The following is a 27,588-nucleotide window of genomic DNA, read 5'->3' as shown; positions in this document are numbered from 1 at the left end:
AAGGATTCACATTGAAGAGTGAGAAAGTGCAGAGTCAGGGGAAAGGCTTTCTGGCAGAGTTGTATAGTCACTGGTTGTGTGGCACGGTTGTGTGGCATGGTTCTGTGGCATGGTTGTGTGGCACAGTTTTGTGGCACGGTTGTGTGGCACAGTTGTGTGGGGTTTTCCATCCAGATTCACTTGCTTGGTTCAAGACTGGAGACAAAGTTATGGGTGAGGAGCTGAGAATTTTTTCCAGGCTCATAGCAAAGAGGGAAACAAGACAGGGTGAGGATTACAGCATCTGAGGTCTATGAGATGGGTAGGGAAGAATCCAACTACTTGAGGGAGATAATGCACAGGAAAACTGTAGACAGAATGGATTGTAATGTGGAGTAATTGCTAGAGGGTAATGCAAACTGCCTGAAGCACTGCACCTATAGGTATAAATGGCATGGGCAGCACTAAACACCTATGGCAAGGACACAGGGCAGACTAATGGTATTAGTATTGAAAGCAAAATCTGTTCTTTCTCCTGCACCCTAGGAAGATATAATTGGGACGAGCCTATTAAATCTTGTTCATGATGAACAAAAGGATGACATATCTGAGAAGATCATTCTAAATCTTCCATTGGCAAATATAGGTATGCATACATGGTTTTGTTTTCTCTTTTAATTTAATTTTTGAATTGTGTGTGAAAAGTAATACTTAGCTGAACAATTCCTTGCTCTCTTACACCTTAGTAGTTTTTGAAAAAAAATCAGTGTAGTTGCTGATAATATATCTATTTAAGTTAATAGCCTATAATTTCAAATACTACATTTCTCACACTAAAAATTATTTCCTCTAGAGACTTATGGAGGAGCTCAATAGGACATTACTCTCAGATGATGAGCCCTCACACCCAGTGGAAGAGTTCAAGAGAGCTGATGGATGCTGTGGGAGGAAGAGTGGGGTACCTCTAAGGATGTAGCCCCTAGCAGTGGTTCTCAACCTTCCTAATGCTGAGACCTTTTAATACAGTCTCTCATGCTGTGGTAACCCCCCACCATAAATTTATTTTCATTGCTACCTCATAACTGTACTTTGGCTACTGTTTTGAATGGTAATGTAAATATCTGATATGTACATGGTCTTAGGTGACTCCTATGAAAGAGTTGTTCTACCCCCAAAGGGCTGAGAACTGTTGCTCTAGTGGAAGGATATGGGTAGTACACAGTGGAATTGTGTATTTTGGGGGACACAAAGTTAGGAAGGACTGAGTGGAGATGTGGAACTGGATCTGAGCTAAGTTGGAGGGAATGGGAACATGATCAAAATATATCACATGCATATATGAAATTCTAAAAGAGTCAATAAAATTAATTAATTGAGAAATCATCCCACCCTGTCTTAGTCTTTACAATAAAACATAATTACAGCAGCCTTTCTCAAATTTTAGCAGTGCTATACAAATACTAGTGTATTGTGTTCCAGCTAGTGCCTATTTTATGGATATAAGAATGATATCTCTTCTGAGGACCAGCATTTATGGAAAGAAAGTTGTGTTCTTTACAATATTGTCTTGACTAAGGAAGACTATTATTGTCTGAAATAATCCATCAGACTACGTAACTTTACTTGTATCTTGCTCTCTTTAGTGGGAAGCCTAATCGAATTTTGCTGTTATATAAGAAAAGGAAATGTAGGTCAGAGTGGCCAGGACACATATTGTTACAGGACCATGTACCAAGGGAGATATATATATGAGTACGTGAAATTCATCTTGTACCTACAGGATTCTTATGATGGTAAGTAACCCAGATGATGATACTTACATGATGTCCATGAGTGCTGTATTCCCTGATTGCTAGCATACTAATTCTTGTATTACTGTCACTGTGAAATACCTGATACTGCTACACTCACAATTTCTGACTATATTAGATATTTAAAAATACTGAAATTTATAAGGTGAGGTCATAAAGAAACATGGATGACTATATAGGTTGAAGATGTGGATGTCTCCTCTGACAAAACAAAATAATTTTAAAAACCTAATCCAAAAAATGTTTAATGCACTGAATAGCTTAAAGGGAGCTCCATGAATAACTTGAATAAGTTACAGATGGATTTTGTAGTTTGTAAACCATACCACAAATTAGATTCACTGGAGTCTAGAATTCTAACATTATATCAAGGGCCAATATATAGAATATAAACTCTAAATCTCTATACACTGACCTGGGAAAAGAAATCATTTCACCTAAATTTTTCAACAGATAACATTTATGTCAGGTGTAGTATGAAACCTAGTTTTTGAGGGTTAAGGAAGTACAAGCCTAGAAATCAAGATATAAAATTAAAATTGACCCTTAAAATATCTGAGTTAATCAGAGGTAAGGTATAATACTTTTTGCTTCAGGTACACAAATGCATGTTAAAATATTTCTCCTATTTCTTTCTTGAAAGTTAAAGGTAAAATATCATTAAAAATCACTTGGACAGATGCATGAATACACACACACACACACACACACACACACACACAAACAAACACTATTTCTTTTAGAGACTAACTCAAGAATCCATAGGTCAAAAGAAAAAGATTGACATCAGCACAAAAATCACACCTTTGATTTTTCAGGATGCATGCCTCATACATTAGTGGTGACCATGTGGGAAACTGGGGATCTTAGCTGGAAGGGAAGGAAGATAAAGAGAAGCCCATGGCTCAGAATCTTGAAAACTGCCAGTGAGGTGACAAACAGCATTGTGATGTGGAAGTTGTCTGCCTGCTCTCTTAGCCAGGATTGCTTCTGATTTAATTGCCATTATGTCTGTCACCCTTAGAGTCATTTGTATTTTTTGGAAACTTCGGTCCTAATAGCAGAAAGATTTGGTCTTCTGCTCCAAGGCTGTTATGGGAGGAAAAGTACTATGTTGTGGGAAACATTTCTGTTCTACGTACGCCGGATGAGACAGTGAGTATGCTCTATATCTCTCTCTTATTGATGGGCACAACATTTTCTCTTCCAGCTACTGGACATCCGTGTACATACATTTAGTATTCAGCAAAGAAAGAACTTGTATATTAGTTTTATAAAGTGAATTTTCATGTCCTCCCTCTCTCACAACCTTAGGTACTTGATTGTAAAGGCTTTTTACAGGCCAAAGGAAAAGCTAGTTATTAAAATTCATGTGTTAGACTGAAAATCATTTAGTTTGTATTTTCAATGACATGAAATACTTTTCATGTCCTAGATACTGCAGTAAGTACCAGGGAATCACATACAGGCAGCTAACAGACAAGGCACTGATAAAAGCTGTCATGGGAAAGTGAGCTGGTGATTTCTGTTTTGAATAGGGTACCCCCAAGTCTAACAAAGGCAGTCTATACAGAGAGTGCACTGACCTCAATTTGGAGAGTTTGAAGGAATAAAATTGCTTATGTGACTCAAATAAGGGAAAGAGTGAAGGGGATGGTGGAGACAGGAAAGTGATAGATTGTGCAGAACTTTGCTTACTGTAGTAATACATACAGAATTTTGCTAAGCAGAGTATGATCTAGACTGAAATCCCTAGGCTGCTTTGAATGTGGAACATGAAGTATAAAGAAACAAGAATGGAGATAACCAGATGTGAATGGCAGGAATTTGGGTTGATTTTAGTCATGGGGATGGAAACTCCAGGATTTGGAATGAATGGATACAGGGCTAACTAGAACATTGAAGACTGGGTAGTGTTAGCAGCCTATATAAACAGCTCTGTTTGGCTGTAGACCAGGTTTCTATTGTGATGCCATAGTAGATCACTCCTAGATTCAATTTCAGAACAAACCACTTTTCCATATTGAAGAGAGTGTGGAAAGTTGTATAGAGGAGAAGACTGAAGGATGTTGTCTGATTTGATTGCCTCATTCACTCTTCCTTCATACCAACCCTCTGGGATCTGAGTTTCATCTTCTGCCACAAGAATGTAGACTTCTAATATACAGGATGACTCAGCCCCAAGATCTGTTTCCTATTCTGAGAAAGAGAAAACAAATTTTTTTTGTCCCACCCATATTTCACTAGTCTCCATCATGGCACCAGAAAGTCTATTTGTGATTTCCTCCAGTTTTTCTCTCTGTGCCTAAAGGATATTGTTTCTATACCAGTTGATATTTTGGAAAACAAATTAAAGAGAACAGAGATAGCAGTCAGAGGAGTCTTTATAGTGTGAGGGTGTAAAGTAGCAAGCAGTGAACTTGAATCAAAGTGAAATTCCTTGATCTACTAGTGTTGGACTAAGCCACTGTATGTGCATAAGATGTTTTTGTACCTGTAAACCTAGCAATTTTTTCACACCGACGTGACACTTGGATTAACTTGAATATATAATGCATGTTAGAAATGTCAAGTTTTTCTAGTACATAGGTACATTTAATGCCAATTAGGGGGTTAGAAGAAGGTGTAACTCTTCTCTGTACAAAGCTGTAGATTTGATTCTCAGAGATGCTAAAATGGTGACAACTGATGATGCTAATTTTTTGCAGGCACAACCAGTTAACATTCAAACAAATGCTGTAGATGATGATTCTGATGATGACAGTACTTTACAACACCATAGGTAAGAGGTATCATGGTTGTAAATAATGCAGAGCTGAAACAAGTTTTTTTTTTTTTGCTAAATAAAGCCAAAATAAGAAAGATTAAGAGTTTTAAAATGACCAATTAGCTGTTCTGAACCTACCATATCATTTAATATAATTTATTGTCTTCCAACAGAATGAACATTGATAAATGGTTTTTTATTTTTAATTTTTAACATAGTCAAATTATGTTTAAAACTACAGAATTTTCCTTGCCTTTCTGTCTATTTTTCTCTCATTTACCTTCCTGCCTACCTACCTACCTACCTACCTACCTACCTACCTACCTACCTACCTACATACATCTGTATGTGTATTTGAGTAGCCCACCACCAATACCTCTTCCAGTTTCCAGATCTGTACATTTTAATGTATGGAAGGAATCGTTTAACTACTGTCTGTTACATCATTTCGTAGATTAATCCAATAATGGACCTAGAAAAAAAGTGACAGAAAAGAGCACATAATATACATCTGAGGTTGTTCCCTAATGATGCAGCAGTGGCTTATATCCTGTTCCATCCACACAGGACAATGGAGCAAAACATTCACTTGCTGTCAGGTGTAAAGATGTCTACTGCAGGTCACATTATTTGTCAGTTTGTTTGTGGGAGAGAGGAGGGGAAAGGGGAGGGACAAGAGGGAGAAAAAAGGAAAGGGAAAAGGAAAGGGAGAGGGAGAATGGGGAGAGAGGCTCGAGGAGAGAGAAAGCCTGAGTGCAAGAGAAAGTGAGAAAGAGTGATACAGAAAGAGAGAGAGAGAAAGAGAGAGAGAGAGAGATAGTGAGAGAGAGAGTTAGAGAGAAAGAGTTAGTGAGAGAGAGAGAGAGAAGAGAGAGAGAGAGATTTTCTGGCTTTCCAGGAACTCACTATGTAAAGCAGGCTGGCCTCCAACTCACAGAGATCCTCATGCCTCTGCCTCCCATGTTCCAGGGTTTCATGAGTGGGCCACCATGCACAGCCTGCAAGACAATTCAAAGGCAAAAAATTGCCTTATGCTTTCAAAGGAAATGCAAGCTTGGCTTTAAGACAGTTCTGCAAAGCCAAGTAAATTTAAGGTGAAAGATAGATTAATGTCTGAAGTACATGGGAGAGCTACGGGTCCCAGGTTACTTACTACCTTAAAAGAATGAGGATTGGGAACAGATGGATAAAAAGTAACAATATTTTGCAGCCAAGGCTCAGGGCTTACAAAAAGTCCAGGATGATGTGAAGTGTTTAAACTTCAGTGACTGGTTTCAATTGAAAACAAGGGGGAATCTGAGTATTGTATGGTTGTCTGTTAAGACCCAGGGCTTACAATCAGAAGCCTGTGAAGGCTCTGTTCAAAGCCTGCTGGCCACCAAGCCTACCTGCTGTGAAGCCTGCCTAGACAAACTGAATTTTGCTCATCTGTAAATTCACAACACAGAACTCAACAGAAGGTGGATTAGAGGTTGCCTCTGGCCAGGTATTGTGTGCAGAGTGGATGGGGACAGAGAGGAACTAAAATCATTGTAATCATCTTATGATCTGAATCGACCAGAAATCCTTGAATTGAAAGCTTTAATTGAAGTGTTTGAAATGTGTGTTTTGTCACGTTTGTTTTTTTTTTTAAAAAAAAAAAAAGGTTTCTCCACTGGCAGGGAATGTAGGTCAGTTGACAGAGGGCTTGCCTAGCATAAACCTAGCAGCATATGCCTGTGATATCTGAGTTGAGAGGTGGGGGCACATAGAGCAATTTAAAGACAATCATTATCTGTGTATTTTGCCTACATGTATGTCTGTGAGCCACATATCTCCAGTGAAAAACAGCAGTTGTAGAGGGGTGTGAGATACTCTGTAACTGGAGTTACAGAGAGGTGTAGGCTTCCATTGAGGGAGCTGGGAATTGAAACTAGGGCCTCTGAAAGAGAAGTCAGTATTCTTAACTGCTGAGTCATTCCTCCAGCCCCAAAATAAAAAGTCTAATGTCTTCCTTGACAACATACTGAGTTTAAGCCTAGCCAGGGATATGTGAGATCCTACCTTCAAGAAGAAATCAACATGTGTGTTGTATATATGTACACCCATACACATGTGTGTGTGTTGTGTTAGAATTTTCTCTAAGTGTTAACTATTGTAAATAATATGCTTGTGTTTAAATTATTTCACACTGAAAATCAAACCAGTAAGAGTAAAAATTGTACATTTCATGCACAGATAATATATGCAGATGGCTGCAATAACTCATTAACTGGCTTTTCCTGTTTTAACTCTTCTTAATGCCATCAGAATCTCATAAATATCACTTAGCACATTTACTGTTAGATTATCTTGTTTGGTTTATTTTCTTTCTTTCTTTCTTTCTTTCTTTCTTTTTTTTTTTTTTTTTTTTTTTTTTTTTTTTTTTTTTCGAGACAGCGTTTCTCTGTATAGCCCTGGCTGTCCTGAAACTTATTCTGTAGACGAGGCTGGCCTTGAACTCAGAAATCCGCCTGCCTCTGCCTCCCAAGTGCTGGGACTAAAGGCGTGCACCACCACTGCCTGGCTGTTTATTTTTTTACAGTCAGACATATTACTATATCTCAACTTCTCATATTTTGTACTGATGGTGGATTTCTTCTTGCTTGACCTCCCAAATATAAATATAATATCTTGTTTTTGTGTTCTTGTCTTTGCAAGACTAGAATATGATTTAGAACCAGAACATAAACTATGTTGGCTAAGTGTTTTTCCACAGAATCAAACCTCTAATCCTATGACACAGCACATTTTAAAGTTAGACATACTTTAACTTTAAAAACCCCTAATTTTAAGTAGTGGGTTTACTTATGGTATTTCCATGCATACATATCATTATACAATGTTATTTTCAATATGATTTTATTCATTCTTTAAGAATTTCACACAATGTATTTAGGTCATATAATCTCCAACTTCTCTTCCTAACGCTTCACAGATCAGTTCCTATGTATTTTCTCCTGTGGTGTGGCCATCAATCCAGTCAGAAATTGGTTGGTTGCACCTATAACATTGTAATGCCATGATTGTAAACATGAGCATGTCTTGTCATGCTAGGCATTATCCTTGATCACAGTGTTCACAGCTAGTAAGCCTGTTGATGAATTTCTTTCCTCAATCCCCTTCCAGTACTATGAAAGTTATCCAGCAATGAGGAAGCTTCCTGACCAATACACAAAAGACATATTAATAATGATTTCTTTATGGCTTTATTAAGGCTTCGAAAACGCCACCGTAGGAACAAAATGCAAACAGATGCTCAGGCTGAAGCTGTGAATGTGGAGGAGTGTCCTGAAGCAGGCACAGAAGTATGTACATTGGCAGTCACCCAGAGAACCATTGGGGCCTTTATTCTTGTTATATCATTATTTAGTTAATGTGTGTTATCAATATAGAAAGACTTTCATTTCAGTAAATGTCTTATGAGCATGACAGTTTCTGTTATTTTTTTCCTTACTGTAAGTAACTGCCATGCTTAGAATAGTCCTTGTGCTTATCCTGACCCTAAGTTGATCATCTACAAATGGTTTAAAATAACATTTGACTAAAACATAAGCATGCTTAAGGAAAACTGACATCTTTTGTTCCTTTTATTCTTTTATTCTCCTAACTTGCTCTATAACCTTAACCTTAGAAATTCTAGTGTCCTACAATTCATTTTTTTCTTACAGCCAAAATACTCGTACTGATATTTTCCATTTAATCTGCCTGAAACATTATGTCATACTTGGCATTTATTGTGTTTGAAGCCTACCTTACATGTGTAGGAACTCTGAGAAAACCCATCAGTGGCCACTTCCTCTTTGAGGCTTAGTACCCCAACAATATTTTTAAGGATGTGTAGGTGTGTGTGTGTGTGTGTGTGTGTGTGTGTGAAGATTTTGGGTCTTTCTTCAATTACTGAAGTATATTGTGAGGTATGTCTAAGGTTTGGGACAGGTCTGCCTGTTTTTCCTAGTATGCCTATCTTATTCTATCTTGTAAGTGAAATGTGTTATCTTCTGTTGGAAATTCAGGTTGAGATTGTAGAAGTTCAAGCAGCCACTCAGCGAATGCCATTTGACTTAATTCAGGTCCGGACACCCTCTCACTCAAGCATAAACCCAGAATTAAGTGCAGCTACAAGCATAAGCACTGGCATGAGGACAAGCACAAGTTCTTCATCTACAAATATTTCATCAACAACACCAGTATCAAGTAGGTACAATTAGCTATTTGGATGTGGTCTAAAGAAATGGGATGACCTTCAAGGGCATAGCAAGCTTTAAAATAAAAACCGTGCTCAGTTTATAATGGTGTGAAATCACAAATGTCAAGTCTAACTTTGCCTGTTTTCTGTAAAATTTTGGAGATGATGATTTCAGAGCAATAAAGGTAAATATCTCTTCACAGATTCAATCAATCCCTAGTCTTGTACCTTCTAGAAATCCCAATTAGAAATGTGCAGATTCTCCCTCTTCCAATAGGAAGAATTCAATAGAATTCTTATTATTCACTTGCTTTTTCCTTTTTTGGCACATTTTACTGTTTTGTCACAATCTTCTCTGTGCTTTCTTCCTTAGCCCCTACATCTAGACAGGGGTATGAGATAGATCCAAAATATATGCTAGAGCCCCAAGACAGAGAATTTGAAGTAGGTCCAGAGTTCCTCCTAAATGACAGCCAAGACACAGAGGCCACTCCAGAACAAGGAGAATGCACTGAAGAGGATGTGAAGAAACCCTTGGTAGAGGCAAAGCTATCCAATCCTAAGGAACATGTAATTGATGAATATTCTGCATGTCATGATGCTTCTTCAGATGATGATTTCTGTATAATAACAGAAGATACTGAACACAAGAAAGACCCTAAGTTTCAAGAAGTCGTTGTGGGTCAAGAACAAGGACATCAGAAGGTATCTGAGGCTGCCCCATCTTGTCCAACCACACCATTACAAGCTGTGCACCCAGAAGCTAGCTTCAATTCACTTTGCCCAGGTTAACTTTATAGTTTCTAATCTAATAGCTTTTCAAATATACAAGAATGTTTTGTGCTTCAGAGAATAGTTGAAGTAAGTTGAGCTGCTATGAAAATACTGGATTTCTACTGGTCCAGATTTTCCTCATGTGTGGGCAAATCTCAAGAGAGGGCAGCTCTTTTGAAGACTTATCCCAACCTTCTCCTCAGCAAACAGCAGCATAAGCTAGTTTCTTTTCTTCTGCTTGCCTTCATTTCTTCTATCTGTGATTGTGGATATAACCATGTATTTAAATAATGATTTTCTAAAAGGCAGGATTCTTAAATATGCAGGATGATCAAGCAAGGAAGTGAGTTTTTATCAGTTATGCAGAATTGTTTGTATCTCTTACAGATCCAAAAGGCAGATACTCCACCGCCAATTCCCCAGGCAATCTTCATAGACTAAAACCTAAAAGATGGTTGTTTCAGTTTAGCCCCAGCAATGTGACAATGGCAAATTCCTGAGTCTTAGCATCTTTGTTTTTGAAAAGGCCTTTTTGCCTTGCAGGGATTTTTTTTTTTTTTTTGTTGGAGTACCATGAAATTTCATTGAACTATTTAGAAGAAAAACCATGTGAATACATTAATCCTTTTTTAAAAAGTTTTTGAAACAAAAATGTTTTGGGTTTTTTTCTTTTTGAATTAGTACACAATTAAATTCTCAGTGTAGATATAATTTTTTTAATTCTTATAATAATGAGTAATGGGTCTGCAATCTGGTTATGTACAGGAGGTGATGGCCCAGGCAGGTCTTAGCAGGGCCCAGTGTAACATCTATATGTCTGGGGTTTCTTAAGGGCTTGGGTAAGCAATCCCTCCCCATGTCCACTGTGTTTCGTACATTAAAGAAAAGCATAGACTAACAACAGATCCTTGTTACTTTGTGTACTTACAAATGCAGCCAAAGAGAACATATCAATACCATTGTCCACTTTTTGGGGAAAAGTTTGCCCAACTCTGTGGCCCACAAGTGAAGATGACAGAGGTCTATGATTTGAATATAAGTAGATCCTTCCATGGTGAACAACCTTCTTACCCAGATATTGAAGAGGAGGTATAGAAAGTTAGTTTACTTTTATAACTGAAACAACATTTCATTTTCAAAAAAATGTTGGGTTGCTTCCTTTACTTGGCTTAGCCTACTCCATACGTTGCAATTCAGTGGTCCCAGAAAGTGAAAAGTATCTGTGCAAGGTAGACCTGAATATAGGCTAGATGATATACACATGTTTGTGTGGGTGTTCTGGATTTTTAGAAGTCTGTAACCCAGGGGCATGTCCCTGAATACTGTGCTAGCAAAGCAGTCAGTAGTTCCTATAGCCTCATATGTACAGAGACCAGACTTTTATTGTTTTTGAATTCATTTGAATGTTAAGTTCATTTCTTGGGAGGCGGTGTCTTTTTCCGACATTGAATTACTTTTATGTTTATTTTTTTATGCATCAAAACCTGTAGCATAGGGAACAAGAACAATGTGAATATGAATTCTCCCAGTGTACTGGAATGCTTCGAAACTTAAAATATGAACGGCCTGGGCAGCAACATACTGGGCAAGGACAAGGACCTCGTGTATGTCATCCAGGAGAACAGGTACAGGGATAGTCTGAGCCTGAAATGTAAGATGGAGTTGTATGGTATACCTGTATTTTTTTTACAATAAGCCTATTGGTTTCTACAGGTGGTGACTGTTATAGATGACATGGGGTCACCCACCATGGAATTTTTTGGAAATGACAATTCTCAGCATTCACGAAATGAGACACATAGGTGAGAGATAGATTGGGAAGAAGGGTGGAGGCCATCACCTTTTCCCTTTTTCCTGCCTAGTAGTGCCTATCTGAGTACCTATTAATAGAATGGAGGATCTTTCACACAGAAAGCCTAGATAAGACAGCCTCAAAGTGAGAGACTTCAAATCTAAGCCTTGAAATTAGTTGGCTTCATTGCTCAAGTTCAGAGTCTCTGCATAGGGTGTTTGTAGAGAGACTTTATTGACAATAGCTGAGTAATTCCCCAGTTTCATGTCTGTTCTTTAACATTTTGGAATGAAGGCACTGGCTATGAAAACCAGGGATGTAGATGTAAGATTTCTGTTACATGCTGTGAAGAGCTAATAATATATAAATGTGGGTCAGGTTATGTGTAGCATGGAGAATTTCTCATGAGCCATCATTCTTTGACTTATGTCACTGCTCCAAACTTCTTCTCTTACAGATGTTGGGAGGATCCTATTGATTGTGCCCCTCCGCCTCTGCATCATTCATCAAGATCATTCCAAGAAATGACTGGATCACATCAAACATTGGCAGCCTCATTTCAAGCATCATTACTGTCATGTCAAGCATCATTAGTGTCATGTCCAGCATCTTTACCATCATGTTCAGCATCTGCACCATCATGTATAGTACCTGTACCGATACATAAATAATCTGTACCAATATGTCAAGTTTCTGCACCAATAAGTGTAGCATATGCACCAATAATCCAAGCGTATGCATCAACATGTCAACCATCTGCACAGTTATGCCAAGCATTGGCAGCTTCACGTCAGGCATCTGGACTGTTATGTCAAACATCTGTAGTGACACATCAAGTATCTGCACCTCGATGTCAATCATTGGCAGTGTCACATCAAGCATCTGCACCATCACGTCAAGCATCAGTGGTGTCACAACAAGTATTGGCAGAATCATATCACCAATCAGCAATGTCACCTGTAGGTGATTCTCAATCATCTGGAAACCTTGATTTAAAAATACATGGCCTGGAATCCTCAGAAAATTTTATGGAGCTTTAGAATAATATCATGGGTCCCATTACAGAACATTATCATTTAGTAAAGATCCACTCTTGGGTTTACAGGCAAAGAGAGAATCAGTATTAAAAGTTGATATATTCTATAGCTTTTATTATTTTGCATTTCATAGGATTCTGGGCCTCTTCTTCATGAGGGAAACACACTAGAAATATAGTCTCTACTTGAAATGCCGACTTGAAGTATTATCAAGTTGAGGAAGTTACACATATAGAACTCATTGGTTTGTAAAACCAGTGTCTACTAGGATCTGTATATTACTGGGTTAGATTGATGTTTCTCAGGTACAATCCTACTTTCTGTCTTCCTCAGCACAGATTATGTAATGAAAGAGCTCTAGACAAGCATTTAATTTTACCACTCTCACCCCCCCTTTATTTTCTCAGCATGTTTCTTTTGACCACCGAAGAGAGAAAATTCCACGCTTTCTGCCCCCTGGACAAGATCACTCTGGTTCCATTCAGGCTGAATAGGACACTAATCCTCACCCATGAGCAGAAGATGAGGCTGAAGACAGACCTCCACTGTCTGCATGGCAAAGGGCCATACAAAATGGGAGAGTCCCTTGATGGGAGAGGGTGGGTGGGTCATACTGCTTTACTTGCAAATTAAGTTTGTAGTTATTCTTAAGCATAGTCAGTTTATTGTAAATATTGCTGCAGAAGTTGACTGTTACATCCTACTTGGTGGGTGATAACAGGTGATCCCTGGCCCCTGCTTTTTTAACACCACTTTGTGTATATTTATATCCAGATGTGCTTTTGTTGTGGCATGAGCAGTGTGTCAGGGTCCTACATATTTTTCTTGATGAAATTTAAAATACCATAGAATTGCAAGACAGGGGGGAAACCTGTTCTATCATGTAGTTTTCCCAAATTCTGAGGCCTTGTTTATTTTTTTTTTATTTCTATCTCTTTTCTGTAGCCCGGTGCTATGTGATATTCTATGTTAAATGGTTACCCAATTGTGAGCAAGTAATATCTGTTCAAAATAGTATACATATTTACTTAATAAACGCTATGCTCGACTACAAGTCTTATGTCTGTGTTGTTGACTGTGATATCCTAGGAATATTACTGACTTGGTAGACTGTGCTTATGTCCTGATGAAGAGCCCACATTTAGAGCTAAACATCTCATGCAATACCTTTTCCTAGTGTTTTAGCATTTTTTTTGCCACAATTACAAATGTCACTGGCTGCTACTCTTGCATGTGGCTATGAGTATAGACACTGTCCTCCTGAATGCAGCCTTTCTTTTTGGTTTGTCTTTATGTGTGTGTTGTCTAAGCTTTACTTTTAAAGTAAACAAACCAATGAAATAAAACCAAGAATAATCTGGCATGCCTCTAGGCTCACGGATTATGCCCGAGGGTTAGAAAATGAAAGTTTCTGTGCTCCCTAAATTCACTGGGATCCTTAATCTCCAGTGTGATGGATTTGGAGATGAGGACTTGGAGAGGTGATTGTGGTTCTGAGGATAGGAGTATGGAAATGGCTTATGATAGCTCCTCAACCATCCTGGTAGCAGAGTGACTTTGGAGTTGCCTTTGTCTTCCCACATATCACTTATAGTTCTTTCAATCACAGGTATAGCTCTAGATTTTGAAAGGGACTTTAGTACTTTTGTCTTCTGTTGCAGAATAGGACATGGGAGAACAGAACACTTTACTCCCAAACACAGGACTGCAGAATGCAGCAATCAGAAAGAGCAAGTCTCAGGGAGAGACATGGGAATCCCAGGAGATTAGAGGCCACCTGTGGAGAGAACTGGGTTACTTCACTGTTTAGAGTGTGGCTGTTCTTGGTGATAACCTCCTCAAGAAGCCCTGGGACATCTGAGCACAGTTGCCCTCACATTGTGAGGTTGTTGGGTAAATACTGAGACATTAGCAAAACTACACAAATAATTTTATGGTTGCGGGTCACTACAATATTAAGAAGGTTGAGAATCACTGACCTAGGACATGCCTGTTTGTCTCTTCTCCTGTCATGCAGAAGGAAAAAATAAAGAGTAAATGAATGAGAGATAAAGGCAAAAATGAGTAGATTTGATATTGCCTCATTAGCCCATGTTCATCTTAGGCCTGACAACAAGACATTAGGGAAGATTTACTAGCTAGTGGCTCCCTTCATCAGCAAGAACCCATTGGAAAGGCTCTGCACATTGGGTTCCAGGATTGCTGTGGTTTAGGTTCAGCCTGTGATACTACATAGGATGGTCTCAGGCTCAAGCCAAAGGTATAATGGCCTTTTAAGACCAGAATATAAATTAAGATTCATCTTCACATCAACTTCCCATAGCTTCGGGTGTCCAAGAACACACAGTGTTTGCTTTCTGTGCTTATTTTAAAGGTGGCGTCTTGTCAAAGCCCTACACATGGACCAGGAACTCAAGACAAGCACAGATAAAGAAGGTTTCCATTGTTTCTTGATGCTCACAGATTCTTCTGTTCTTGCCAACCACACCATACCATCATACTAACACAACAACACAGGCTACCACAGCATACCACTGCACAGCACATCATAGCACAGCACAGTACAGAACACCATTCCACACCACACCACACCACACCACACCACACCACACCACACCACACCACACCACATATCAGCCATTGGATGGGTATGAGCAATGGTTCCAGCTTAGTAAGTATCTCCAGGCACCATGAAGTTCAAGATGTGTTTAGAGGGGACAGTAGAGCCAAAGATACTCTGGACACAAGAGTCCCAAGCAAGATAGGAAGTGGTCAGACTCATTTCTGGTCATCTTTTGCCCCTGCGTGTACAGCATAGGAATTGTGGCCTTTCTTGTGATCTTTCAAGTTAATATTTCCCATGTGTTCTGTTCTCAGCCTTTTCAGACATTATGTTCTCTTACCACAGTCAGTCTTTTGCCCTCCTTGCCTGTGCTCCAGTTGAGGGACAAGTATCCAATATTGGATGATATCCATGTGTTCTCGTCTAGCAAGACAGTTCTCTACTCAATTTATGAGCCCTTGTCATCATTCATTTCTCTCTCTCTCCCTGCTCACAATAATCTTTATCACACACATCTGCAGCCTCCGTGCCTACCACTTTATGGAACCAGCTCTTACCAAAGAAAATAAAAATCAGCATGTTGTCAAATCCCCCATTTACTCCCATGTTCTTTGGCTCATGGCAATGTTGTTTCATTTGCTAACCACTTCCCTTTTGCCTCCTCTGGCTAAGGACCTTCTCCTTGTTACTCTTGCTTGCTGACTATTCCTCTCTATATTAAATGGATTAGTTCTTGGAACTTAGTTTTATCTAAATTCTTTATACCATAGGTGATCTCTCTGTCTCTTTCTCTCTCTATCTCTGTCTCTCTCTGTCTCACTCACTGTCTCACTCTCTCTCTCTGTCTGTCTCTGTCTCTGTCTCTCTCTATCTCTGTCTCTGTCTCTCTCTCTGTCTCTCTCTGTCTCTCTCTGTCTCTCTCTCCTTTCCTCTTTACCTAATATATAATTCTATGACTTATGGCTACTTATTTTTACCCTAAAATACAGATACCTGACTGGCTTTTTAGCTGTAACATGCATTGAAGAAAAATTTAAAACCCTCCATTTTCCCGCATGTTTTTACAAATAGAACTGCCATCTTACAGGTGACATTATCTAGAAATGTGGTGTCATTGTTTAATAGTATCTTCACAATATTTCTGTGTGAAGTACTCAGATCCAGTATATCAGAAGTAGGCTTCTGTATTTATACAGCCTTCTTACATGGAAGTAATAGAAGATTTGATATGAGAAAGGAGAAACTCAAAGTTGGCCTTGAAGTGTTTTCTGGAAACACAATAAAAAAATTCCCATGTCTTCTTTCACTGTTTTTTTCAATCTTATACAATCTGTCAGCTGTAACAAAAATCCAATGCTCCATCTCATCTGCTCCAAATGGTTCACTGACATTCTAATTAGGTATTATTCCCCATGGCTTATAAAATCTTACATTTACTTTTTTAAATTTCAAATTATTTTTTAATTTAAAAGGATGAAATCTGTTTTGAATATAAAACAAATTCAGAATTTGCTACACTTTCAATTAAGTAATTGGAAGCACAATTAGTTCCTGGCTGTTTATTCTGAAATAACGACTGCTTCCCTGTGTCAGTAAATATTCATACATAAAATTTTGCACTTTTGAACTTTGGCAAATCATTAAAGCATGCAGTTAAATTATGCACCACTATTGGACATAGAAGAACAAAACACAAATAGAGAAACCTGAAAAGGGAACTCTTATAAAGGATGGGCAGCTGTCTCATGTCTTTTCAGTGAATTTTTATACTTAAGGTGAGAGATTTGTTGATAAGAAATTTCTCTGCCTGTACTGTTGTTCCCAGACATCCTTAGGATGCATGGAAGAGTTGAAGGTCTTTGAAAAAATCCATAGATTTCTCTCTGGAAAATCACAAATGGGGGGAGGGATTATGAACCAGACCCTTGGATCTCCCCATCTTCAAGGGAGATTTAATTTAACATTTCTGGTGATAAGGAGAAGCATGTAGAAAATTTTGTCTTCTCTATTATCTCCTGCTGCAATCCCCACAGTCAAATACAAAATGCAATCTTCCCACAGAAAGGCCTACAGCAGGTTTCTGGGCATTGGTTATATACTCTATGATTGTCTTCCATTTTTACTTTTAGTAGATTCTTATATAGAGGCCATAAGAAATTTAAAATTTGTATGTATTAATGTGTGTGTATTTATGTGTGTGCACATGAACACATACATGCATATCAAGGTGTGCTTTGGGAGATCACAGGATAATTTGACAGTTGATTCTCTTTATCCACTCTGTGGGTTTCAGGGATTGAACTGATTAGTGTTGGCTATAAGTACCTTTACCCACAGAGTCATTGTGTTGACATTAGGACATTTTTGAGACAGGGTTTCTTCTTGTCTCCATAGCTCTGAGGATAATCTTGAGCTTTTTCCTGTTGCCTATGTTGCCCAGGTGTTTGGATTATTATAGGCATGTATGCCTCTTTTGGTTTATGTGGTCCCAAAAATAGAACCCCTTTCTTTGTGCATACTAGGTAATCATTCTGCCAACTGACCTACATCCTAAGCCCAATCCCAAAAGACTTTCTATGTTTTTGGTTGTTCCTGAAAAAGTGCCTGAGTCAAGTCATCTCAGGAACAATTTCCATCTTGCTGACAGGGTCAAAACTGAGTTCATGCTTCCAAGCTCTTGCACTCACTCCTATCCTGCTTCTTTAGGTGTTTCATGTTTGGCTGTCAACTAGTAAAGAATGTGAAGAGTGAAGTGTCCTTCTATCTAAACTAACACCCCCCAAGTTGTAAATGTATTGCCTCTTATGACTTAATTGACTACAGGTAGTCATTCCATTCCTTTGTTACTGGACTAAATGTTCACCAGAAGACCAAAAGTCCACTAGAAGGACCACTAATACTATTAATCAAGGATCTGAAAAGCATGTGATGCAGATAAGGGTTAGTCACCAATGCTTACATCCTTGCTCAACTCTGTGTGTCAAAATATGATTGGACAATGCTACAGCCCACCCACTCCCCCTGGCTTTGTGATCTCATCCTTTAAAAATAATGTACAATTTCCCTTCAGAGTCACAGGTCAGCTACTGAATCTGTTCTGTGTCCCTTATGGATCAGTAGGGGCCTGAGTACAATAAAAATTTGCCATCTGTATACTTATTATGATTAAATGTCAAAGGCCCAGCACCTGACTCTGTGCTGTTATCCCTGACTGGTCAATTTTTGCTACCTAATCCAAATGAAGATCTTGCTTTGCCTGACTCTTGTGACTATTCAGGTTGTTTTGGTTTTTTGAACCCAAACACTTTTAGTTATCAAATCCATTTTTTAATCATATTATCTTTAGTGATTATAAAAAAATTACCTCTTTCAAATAATGCTAAGTAAAATCTTGAGAAAGAGAGCTGTTTTGAGTTGGTTCTAACCATGGGAATATGTACACACTCACACACACACACACACACACACACAATCACATCAGAGAGAGAGAGAGTAAGAGAGAGAGAAGAAGAGAGGAAGAGGGGAGGGGTAGAGAGGAGGGAGGGGAAGAGAGAGAATGAAAAAGAGATGGGGAGAAGAAAAGTGGAGGGGGAGGGAGACCTAGAGAAACAGAGATGGGGAAGGGAAAAGGAAAGAGAGAGAGAGTGAGAGCAAGAGAGAAAGAGAGAGACAAAGAGAGAGAGAGAGAGAGAGAGAGAGAGAGAGAGAGAGAGAGAGAGAGAGAGAGAGAGAGATACAGAGCATATTGTGCCTGATGGTCATTGTTAGTCTTACAAAATAAGACCCTTTTTCTAAGATTTTTTTCACCAAGCTATATAGGGCACACACAGCATCTAGAATTTTTAGTTATGTCTGTACTCCTGGGTTAGCAATTGAGGCCACTATAGACTTGATAGATTTATATGAAAGGCATATAGATATAAAGGTGTATACTTTCAAGGTTCATCAGTTGATGTGTAAAATTTCAAAGTTAATTAATATGACACTATTTCCTCTATGAGTTTATCTCTCATAAACAGACTTGATTGAGTATGTAGTTTAGTTGAAAGTGTTTGTTGAGCATGAGTAAAGTCCTGCATTTCGTTTCCTATACCACTCACCAAAGACAAAACTAAATAAAACAGACAACAGGGAGTAGATTTGTTCAAAATGCATATCATTATCTAGCAATATGTGAAACTTGGAGACTTTTGATAGAAGTTCATTTCATACATTAATATATTTCAGGTATTTTTTGTTTTGTTTTATGATTTAAGATTGAGTCTCATGTAGTCCCAGTTGGCTTTGAACTTGCTATATAATTGAGGATTCCCTTGCACTCTCAATCCTTCTGTATATAGGTCCCAGAGAGGTGCATGTGCTGTTTTGAATTTCTTATCAATGCATAAAGGAACCTCATGGTCTGGACCTGATTGGAGAGACTTTTGCTGAAGGTAATGGCTTGTCACAAATGGCTTTCTAGTCTGCGTTGAAGAAACAAAAGTGTTCATTTCATATCACTTGTATAAACTATTTTTGTAGCTAGAGAAATCAATTGATGTTTGATATTCGTTATCTTGATTTTCTGTTCCTAAACTTACCCTGTAAATTCACACTGCTTATAAGTAGTAATGCAGTTGGTAGTTGTATAAAGCCATGTGCAAGGACTTTGTAATTTAACTAAAGAAACAAAACAGCATTGGATTGTGTAGGCTTCCAGGTTTGACAAAGGGAGTGCTCATAGTGGAGGACATTTGCAGCTTGCAGAACAAGGAGTCCTGGACTTAGACTCGGTTAAAAGTAAGGTTTCAAGAAATTGAGCCCTTTTATTTTTTCAAAATTGAAAGACCTGAATAAATATTTACATTTTTCTCAGGTTGAATGAAATAGCTTTGAAATCTGGCATGACCAGGTTATGGTTAAGATTACAAATGGCAGAGACCTTGAAAGTCATGCTGCCTGCTCTTTTCTCTAGAATTAATTCAACACTAGGATTCATACAAATATCTTTCATTATTTAAATAGGAGAAGTCTGTATTATTATATTTTTTATTTATTTTGTAAGTGGTGTGTGTGTGTGTGTGAGAGAGAGACAGAGAGAGAGAGAGAGAAACAGAGAGAGAGAGAGAGAGAGAAAGAGAGAGAGAGAGAGAGAACATTTGTGCACACATGTGCAGACCATTCATATGTATGATGTTTAGAAGACAGCTTTTGAGACTTTTCTCCTCCTACTTTGTGGTTCTTGGCATTGGTTTCAGATTATCAGGATGGACAGAAAGTACCTTTAAATACTAAGCCAGCTCATCTGTCCCCATTACTAATTCTTTTACTTTACATTTCAACAAAAGTAAATAATAGGATAGAAAAAATATTATAGTGAATAACTCTGTAAAATAGCTGTATTTTTCCTTTTAGTTTAAAATGCTGAGTGAGAAGCTTCCTATTTCTAATTGCTGAGAAATCATACCATTTTTTGTTCAAGTTGAGGAAGGAACCACAGGAGTAATTTTCATTACTGAATTAGGAGAAGCTTGTATTATTATTATTATTATTCTTTTGGTTGTGTGTGTGTGTGTGTGTGTGTGTGTGTGTGTGTGTCCATACAAGTGTGTCTGACTACCTAAGTGTTTCTGCCTATGTGTGCTCACTTGACTGCCTACATACTCATAGAGGTCAGAGGGAAATTTTCAGGTGTTAGTTCTTTCCTTCCACCAAACATGTTTAAAAGATGGAACTCAGATCCTCAAGCTTAGTAGTAAAAAGGAACATCTTTATTCACTGAGTCATCTTGCCAGTCCCCATTGATATTTTATTATTTATTTTTAAGAAGATAAAATAATGTGATAGATTAAATTCCTCTAGCTACAATATAGTCAAGCCATCCCATCAATAGTAGGTAGCCACCTTAATTATGTCAAAAAGAATTAATGGTACCTGTGGGTCCATATGCTTTACTATCCTACAGGAATAACTGTGAAGGTAACAATCCTCACCATGTGACTTCTTACAGGTGAGAATCGGTGTTGCACTGAGCTCTGTACTTTAGATTTAGTAACCTTCATATGGCAGAGAAAGTAGATTAAAGAGTGTGAGGATTTAGATTCTTATTTAATCTTTCAGATTAATTTTATTTCGCATATATTCATGTTCTGCCTGCATGTATGTATGTGTATCACATATTCATCTGGTATCCATGGAGAAGAGGGTGTTGAATCCTCTAGAACTTGGGTTCCCAATGATTGCACAACATGTCATAGGTACTGAGAAAGATCCTGATTTTTGTGCAAGAGCAATCAGAGCTCTTAGCCATGAAGCTACCTCTCCAGGCCTCACTGGGATTTCATTTGTAAAGACAGTGTTCTTTCTCTGCAGCCCAGGCTGGCCTGGATTCCTGAACCCCCAGTTGGTTTCCTTTGTGATCAAGAACTTAAAGTTTCTGCATGGCTTTTCCTAAGTAGAATATAAATATTAAATTGACTCATGCTAATTACAAGAAGCAGAACAGTGTTCCTGTTACTTGCTATGCATTTGTGGAGTGTGTGTCTTCTGACTTGACTTTCCGTAATGTCCCTAAAGAGGAGGATGTGAGCAGGTTAATGAGTTCCTCTTCAGATTCTAATAATTAAGTCCACTGTTTAAGTAATAGGATGCTCTTTGATTTTAGTGCTCATGACTGGCAATAAATGTCTTCCATATTTACACACAGAATTTGTACCTCTGAGAAGACAGAGAGCTGAGGGCGGTCAGCTTAGTCATAAGGCACACTACATATTACTGAGTTAAGTTAGTATTCATTTAGCTTTGGAAAAGAGAACATAAATGTACCGATTTTGTTACTGTTCTTTGTATAGTGATGATATATGTATGCACTGATTGTTCCCAGAAATTCCTCTTGCTTTGTATACATTGAATTTCAAGATTCATTTAAGATCTTACCAGACATATTGGGTAAAACTCTAAGTTAACCTGTAAGCTCCATTCACCAAAGGACCAGGTAACTTTTGGAATGCTGAGAATTGTAGTTCTTGAAAAAATAACAACATCACATGGGAAAATTTGGTGGCTATATGGATTTGTTCTTAATAATTAAATAGCTCTTACAAAACATGTTTCCAGGGTGTGTGTGTATATATATGTATATATATATATATATATATATATATATATATATATATATATATATACATATATATACACACACACACATATATATATCTATATATATACACATATATATATATATGAGTATGTGTGTATATATGTATGTATATATATGAGTATGTGTGTATATATGTTTATGTGTGTGTTATATTTCCTTCACATCCAATGGCAGCTTCCTCTCTCTACTTTCCTTCCCCATATTCCTCCTTTCTCACCCGAAAATAGGGGGCCTTTTTGTAAATATCAACCAGCCATGGCCTATCAAGTTGCAGTGAGACTAGGCATATTTTCTTTTGAAGCTAGACAAGGCAGCCCAGTTGAGGAAAAGGCATCCAAAGGCAGCCAATGTAATCAGAGACAACACCTGCTCCTGCTGTTTGGAGTCCCACATGAAGACCCAGCTGCACAACTATTACATATGTGCAGAGGCCCTAATTTATTCCTCCCATGCATTCTTTCTGAATTCCAGTGCAGACCCTATGAGACCTTATGGCCCAGGTTAGTTGATTCTGTAGGTTTTCTTTTGCTGTCCTTGATCACTCTTGCTCCTCAATACTTCTTTCCCTTCTTACACAGGACTGCCTGGGCTCCACCTCATGTTTGACTGTGAGTCACTGCATGTGTTTGCATCAGTTTCTGGGTGAAGCCTCTGTGATAACAGTTATGCTAGGTTTCTGTCTTCAAGTATAGCAGAATATCATTAATAGTGTTAAGGGTGTGGTCAACTCAAATATATTAGTAGCCTTTCTATACTCAAAAGGTAAACAGGCTGATAATTAAATTAGGGAAATGACATCCTTTACAATAGTTACAAATGATATAAAATATCTTGGAGTGAATATAACCAAGCAAGTGAAAGATCTGTATGACAAGAACTTCAAGTCTCTGAAAAAAGAAATAGAAGAAGATCTCAGAAGATGGAAAGATCTCCCATACTCCTGGATTGACAGGATTAATTTAGTAAAAATGGCCATCTTGCCAGAAACCATCTATAGATGCAATGCAATCCCCATCAAAACTGAAGGAGGGGCTATCAGGAGATAATTCCACCTGGGAATTCATCCTATGTACTGTCACCTTAGCTAGACACTTATGTGGATGACTGGAGGTGCATGCTGTCAAGAATATGATATAGCTGATATAATATGATATAGTTAGAGGTCTGCCAAAGACTAACACATTCAGAGGACGATGCTCACAGCTAACCACTGATATGATCAAGGGTCTTCCAATGGAGAACTTAGACAGAAGACTGAAAGAGCAGAAAGGGTTTGTGACCCCAGGAGCAGGAGGAAAGCAAAAATACTAAATAACCAGAGCCCCCCAGGTTCTAAACCACCAGCCTGGGAGAACATAGGGAATGACCCATGACTCCAGCAGTATACGTAGGGGAGGATGTCCTTGTCAGGCATAAGTGGGAGAGGAGATTCTTTGTACCATAAAAAACAAACTCAGACTGGGGGGGACCTGAGGGTGGAAAGGCGGTAGTGGGGGGATAAGTGTGGGCACTGCCTCATAGAAGCATGGAAAAGGGGGATAGAATAGGAGGTTTTTGGGTCTTGGGAGGAAGTGGGGTAAGGGCATAAAATCTGAAATGTAAATATAATACCCAATTTAAAAAAAAAAGAGACTAAAAAGGGAAAAATGAGGAAAAAAAGGAAAGAAAAAATAGGAGATTTGATAACATAAAGGGAAGGACTTAGAAATTTAGGAGGCAATTTATGTAAATGGAAACAGCATCATAGAAACTGGAAAATCATACCTTCATAGAAGCACAAGGGGGGAGGGAGGATGGGATAAAGGGTTCCTGGGTGGTGGTGGAAATGGGATAAGGGGATAAAATTTGAACTAAAAATATCACAACTATTTTTAACAAGGGAAAAATAAAGAAAAGTTGCTAAAACCAACATCTTTAAAAAATGTCAAACCTCTAGGAAAAAAATTTTTCTTGATACTAAAACTTTTTCTGAGAATTGTATACTGCAGAATTCACAACCTTGGTGTATCTACTGATACATACTGAGCATACTGAGCAGACCTTCCCAAACTTCTGATGTCCTGGAATTCCATCTGGATGCATTGAAGACACAGCATCAGAGGCTTCTCAATTTACTCTTCCCACCACCCCTCTTCTAATATCTCAATGCTCATAATCAGCTGGAAGAAGTTAAAGAAGAGTCAGTGCCCCTATTCCCTGGGCATGGGGACTAAGGTGGTTAATATTGGTCTGTCTTTCTAGGGAAAAGTAGTAGTTTTGTTGGAACAGGAAGAATTACCTAGAACTTATTGCATGGCCATAACCTATTGGTAGAAATCTGTATAATTAATATCAAGATGAAGTTATAATTTCTTAAATGGTACAAAATTTACTTTGATTTCAAATTTAAGGTTTTTATTGGTATGAGCTTCTTATTGATATAAATGTGAGATGAATATTGATACTCTCATGGGCATTGTGCCTGTATAACACACTGAGGAATACAAGGCTTAGACCCAGTTCTTCTTTAACTTTTATAAATGATTTGGGACGGTTAGCCTATGAGTTAACGGACTATAGCAAATTCATGGCTTTGAGTTTATTGTTACAGTGTTTTCAATATTTTACTTAGAAAAAGCTGAGAGGAGATAACAGTCAACAGTCCAGGCTACCTTACATTGATAGTTGGTTTTCAAAACATCAGAAGTCCATAGAATTGACGTTACAAACATTTCTATAGTTAGGTTCATTTTGAATAAAGATCCATCTGCTCCTGAAAGCTTTCTGTTGTGGATTCTTAGGAAAAATTGAGCATCCTTGAAATTACTCCAGTTGTGCAATGTGAACCACTAGGCAAGAATTGCCTCTTTCGATCTACAGAAAAATTACTGTCCAGAAAAAGACACACTTGCAGAATAGTCAACTGATTATATCTGCCTAAACAGAGTAATCAGCCCTTAATAATTCTCCACCAATAAAATCTGTCATATGATCCTGGGGCAGAAGGCTGAAGATCAGATGCTCCAATATTTTGTAATACAGGGACTGTCTAGGTGTTCAGCGGTATCTATAAATTGGCAAAGTCTGAAAAGCAATGCTTTGTGCTTCCCATAATTTCAGTTAACTCAGTCATTCTGGATTTCTGATGGAGTTGAGGACCTATAGTCTCATAGCCAATCCTGGCTATTTACTTTGAGAGAAAAGGTATGAGTGGATGGTTTTCAGCTGATATTCATTCTAAAAGGAATGAATATCAAGGAAAGATGCCAGGTTCAGAACTAAGTGCTTTAGTTAGGAGAGATGACAGAGGTTCTGGTTAGTTAACCAAATGATGGACTGGGAATTAGAACTATCTTCTACCTCACTGGTACAATTAGGAATAAGTATGCTCTAATTGCATTTGAGAGAAAAGTTTTATTTTAACAGGAAGTGTGAAGCTAGGTGATGAGAGAGAGAAAGAGAGAGAAAGAGAGTGTGGACATGGAGGCAGATGTTCACGTGTCTCCACCAGTCAGAGAGTTGATACATCTAGGTTGGGTATTGGGTTACGCTTCTGACTGAGCATTAACAAACATTTAAAGCCTTTGATTAACATTTTAAAAGTGTATAAAAGCAAAAAGAAAAGGGGGCATGGGATAGGGTTTTCTAGGGAGGGGAAATAAGAAAGGGGATGACATCTGAAATATAAATAAAACATAAAAATAAATAAATAAAAAGAAAAAACTGCAATTAGTTGTGATAACAGAGATTTTCTCTTCCCACTGTGATTTTGCTGTATTTCTAAGCAGACAATGTAGGTTATTATTGTTAATAGATGAGAAAATCAATTTCCATATTTTGTCACATATGAAGTGAGACAAAGTAGTCATCTCTGCTCTCTCTTATCACAAAGAGTAGGAAACATCATCATTGCCAGGAATATAAAAACTTGAGCTTTGTTTAATAAATAAAAGACCCTTTCCTGTATTTCTTTCAGTGAGTTGTTACGTCCTTCCTAAAGGCCTTTAACATCTTCATGAAATGGTATGGTAGATCAGAATCTTGCTTTTCAGGTGTATTAGGGTCTCCAAGGCTTGCTGTGTTGGGAGATCTGGGTTCTGATGATATCAAATTACATTGGTTTCTGTTGCTTGTGTTCTTGTGCTTCCCTCTCACCATCTGGTTATCTCTGGTGTCAATGTGCATGGGTGTCTCTGACTGGAGTCTGACACTCTTGGTATCCAGGTAGAGCTCTGTGACATGGGTTGGAGCAGGCCTTTTATGAGGCAGAGAGTGCTGTCTTTGGTGGGGAGGATTCCTTTGTCCCTGGTTACAGCAGAGCTCCTGAAAGGTGGTCAGGTTGTGGCATAAGTGAGAGGCTACCATCTCTTCAGAGGGGAGTTGAAGGCTGGTTAGAAAGTTAAATCAAGAGCAGATAAGCCATGTAAACAGTCTTATAACCCCTAAAGAAATAGCAGCAATCATTAAAATTCTTTCTGCCCAAAATGCCCAGGACCAGATGGTTTTAGTTTAAAATTCTATCAGACCTTAAAGGAAGACCTAATACCAATTCTCTTCAAAGTATTCCACAAAATAGAAACAAAAGGAACATTATCCAATTAGATCAATGTTGCCACAATCACACCCATACCTAAACCACACAAAGACACAACAAAGGAAGAGAACTTCAAACCAATCTTTCTTAAGAATATCGATGCAAAAATACTCAATAAAATTCTCACAGATCGTACCCAAGAGCACAACAAAACCATCATCTATCAGGATCAAGTAGGCTTTATCCCAGGAATGTAGGGGTAGCTCAATATTTGGAAAGCCATCTATGTAATCCACTATATAAACAAACTCAGAGGAAAAACATGAACCACGTGGTCATTTCAGTACATGTTGAGAAAGAATTTGACATAATTCAACAACCCTTCATGTTAAAAGTCTTGGAAAAATGAGGAACACATCATAAAATCATATAAAAATTACCTCAAACCCACTTGAGAGTAAATCGGTTAATTCCCTATTTCTAAAACTGTGTTACTTCCCTCCTGCAGTCTGAGGCCTGCGGGTAAGTGCAACCAGGAGCCCCCCAGACACATTCTGGGGGATCCATAGACCCATAGCCAGCGCTAGCACGTCCCTTCCGCCGCTCGCCCCTCCTGCAGTCTGAGGCCTGCGGGTAAGTGCACCCAGGAGCCCCCCAGACACATTCTGGGGGATCCATAGAACCCATAGCCGGTGCTAGCACGCTCCTTCTGCTGCTCGCACCCCCTCCGGCCTGAGGCCTGCAGGGTCTGAGCCCCAGACCAGACCTCTACCAGGTCTGCAGTTGTGTGGACCCCGGATTCCACCTGAAACATACTGGAAGGTCCGCTCAACCCAGAGCCACAGAGGAACAACTGAACTCAGAGTGTCAGACAACATACCCTGAGATATCCAAGAGGAGACACTGCACCCAGAACAGCAGACATCTAGCTGGACTGCTACCTTGGAGGCACCATATCCTGAGGCATCCTAGAGATACCACTGTAATCAGGGCAGCTGGAAAAAAAT

The 27,588-nt window shown here is 38.5% G+C and overlaps 1 protein-coding gene across 1 annotated transcript; it reads left to right on the top strand.

Annotated features, from left to right (window-relative positions):
* Positions 1-529: 529 nt before the first annotated feature.
* Positions 530-11,175, top strand: LOC117695950 (uncharacterized). Its single transcript, XM_076706140.2, has 9 exons — positions 530-625; positions 1,623-1,772; positions 2,815-2,945; positions 4,499-4,572; positions 7,793-7,883; positions 8,592-8,772; positions 9,138-9,469; positions 10,475-10,627; positions 11,029-11,175. Exons 2-9 carry the CDS (start codon positions 1,706-1,708, stop codon positions 11,173-11,175), a joined length of 1,176 nt encoding a protein of 391 aa, XP_076562255.2. The 5' UTR covers positions 530-625; positions 1,623-1,705.
* The last annotated feature ends 16,413 nt before the right edge of the window (positions 11,176-27,588 follow it).

Source organism: Arvicanthis niloticus (genome assembly GCF_011762505.2).
Source record: "Arvicanthis niloticus isolate mArvNil1 chromosome Y unlocalized genomic scaffold, mArvNil1.pat.X SUPER_Y_unloc_1, whole genome shotgun sequence".
Lineage (NCBI taxonomy): Eukaryota > Metazoa > Chordata > Mammalia > Rodentia > Muridae > Arvicanthis > Arvicanthis niloticus.
The sequence above is the reverse complement of the archived record's forward strand: the minus strand, read 5'-3'. Positions and strand labels throughout refer to the sequence as shown.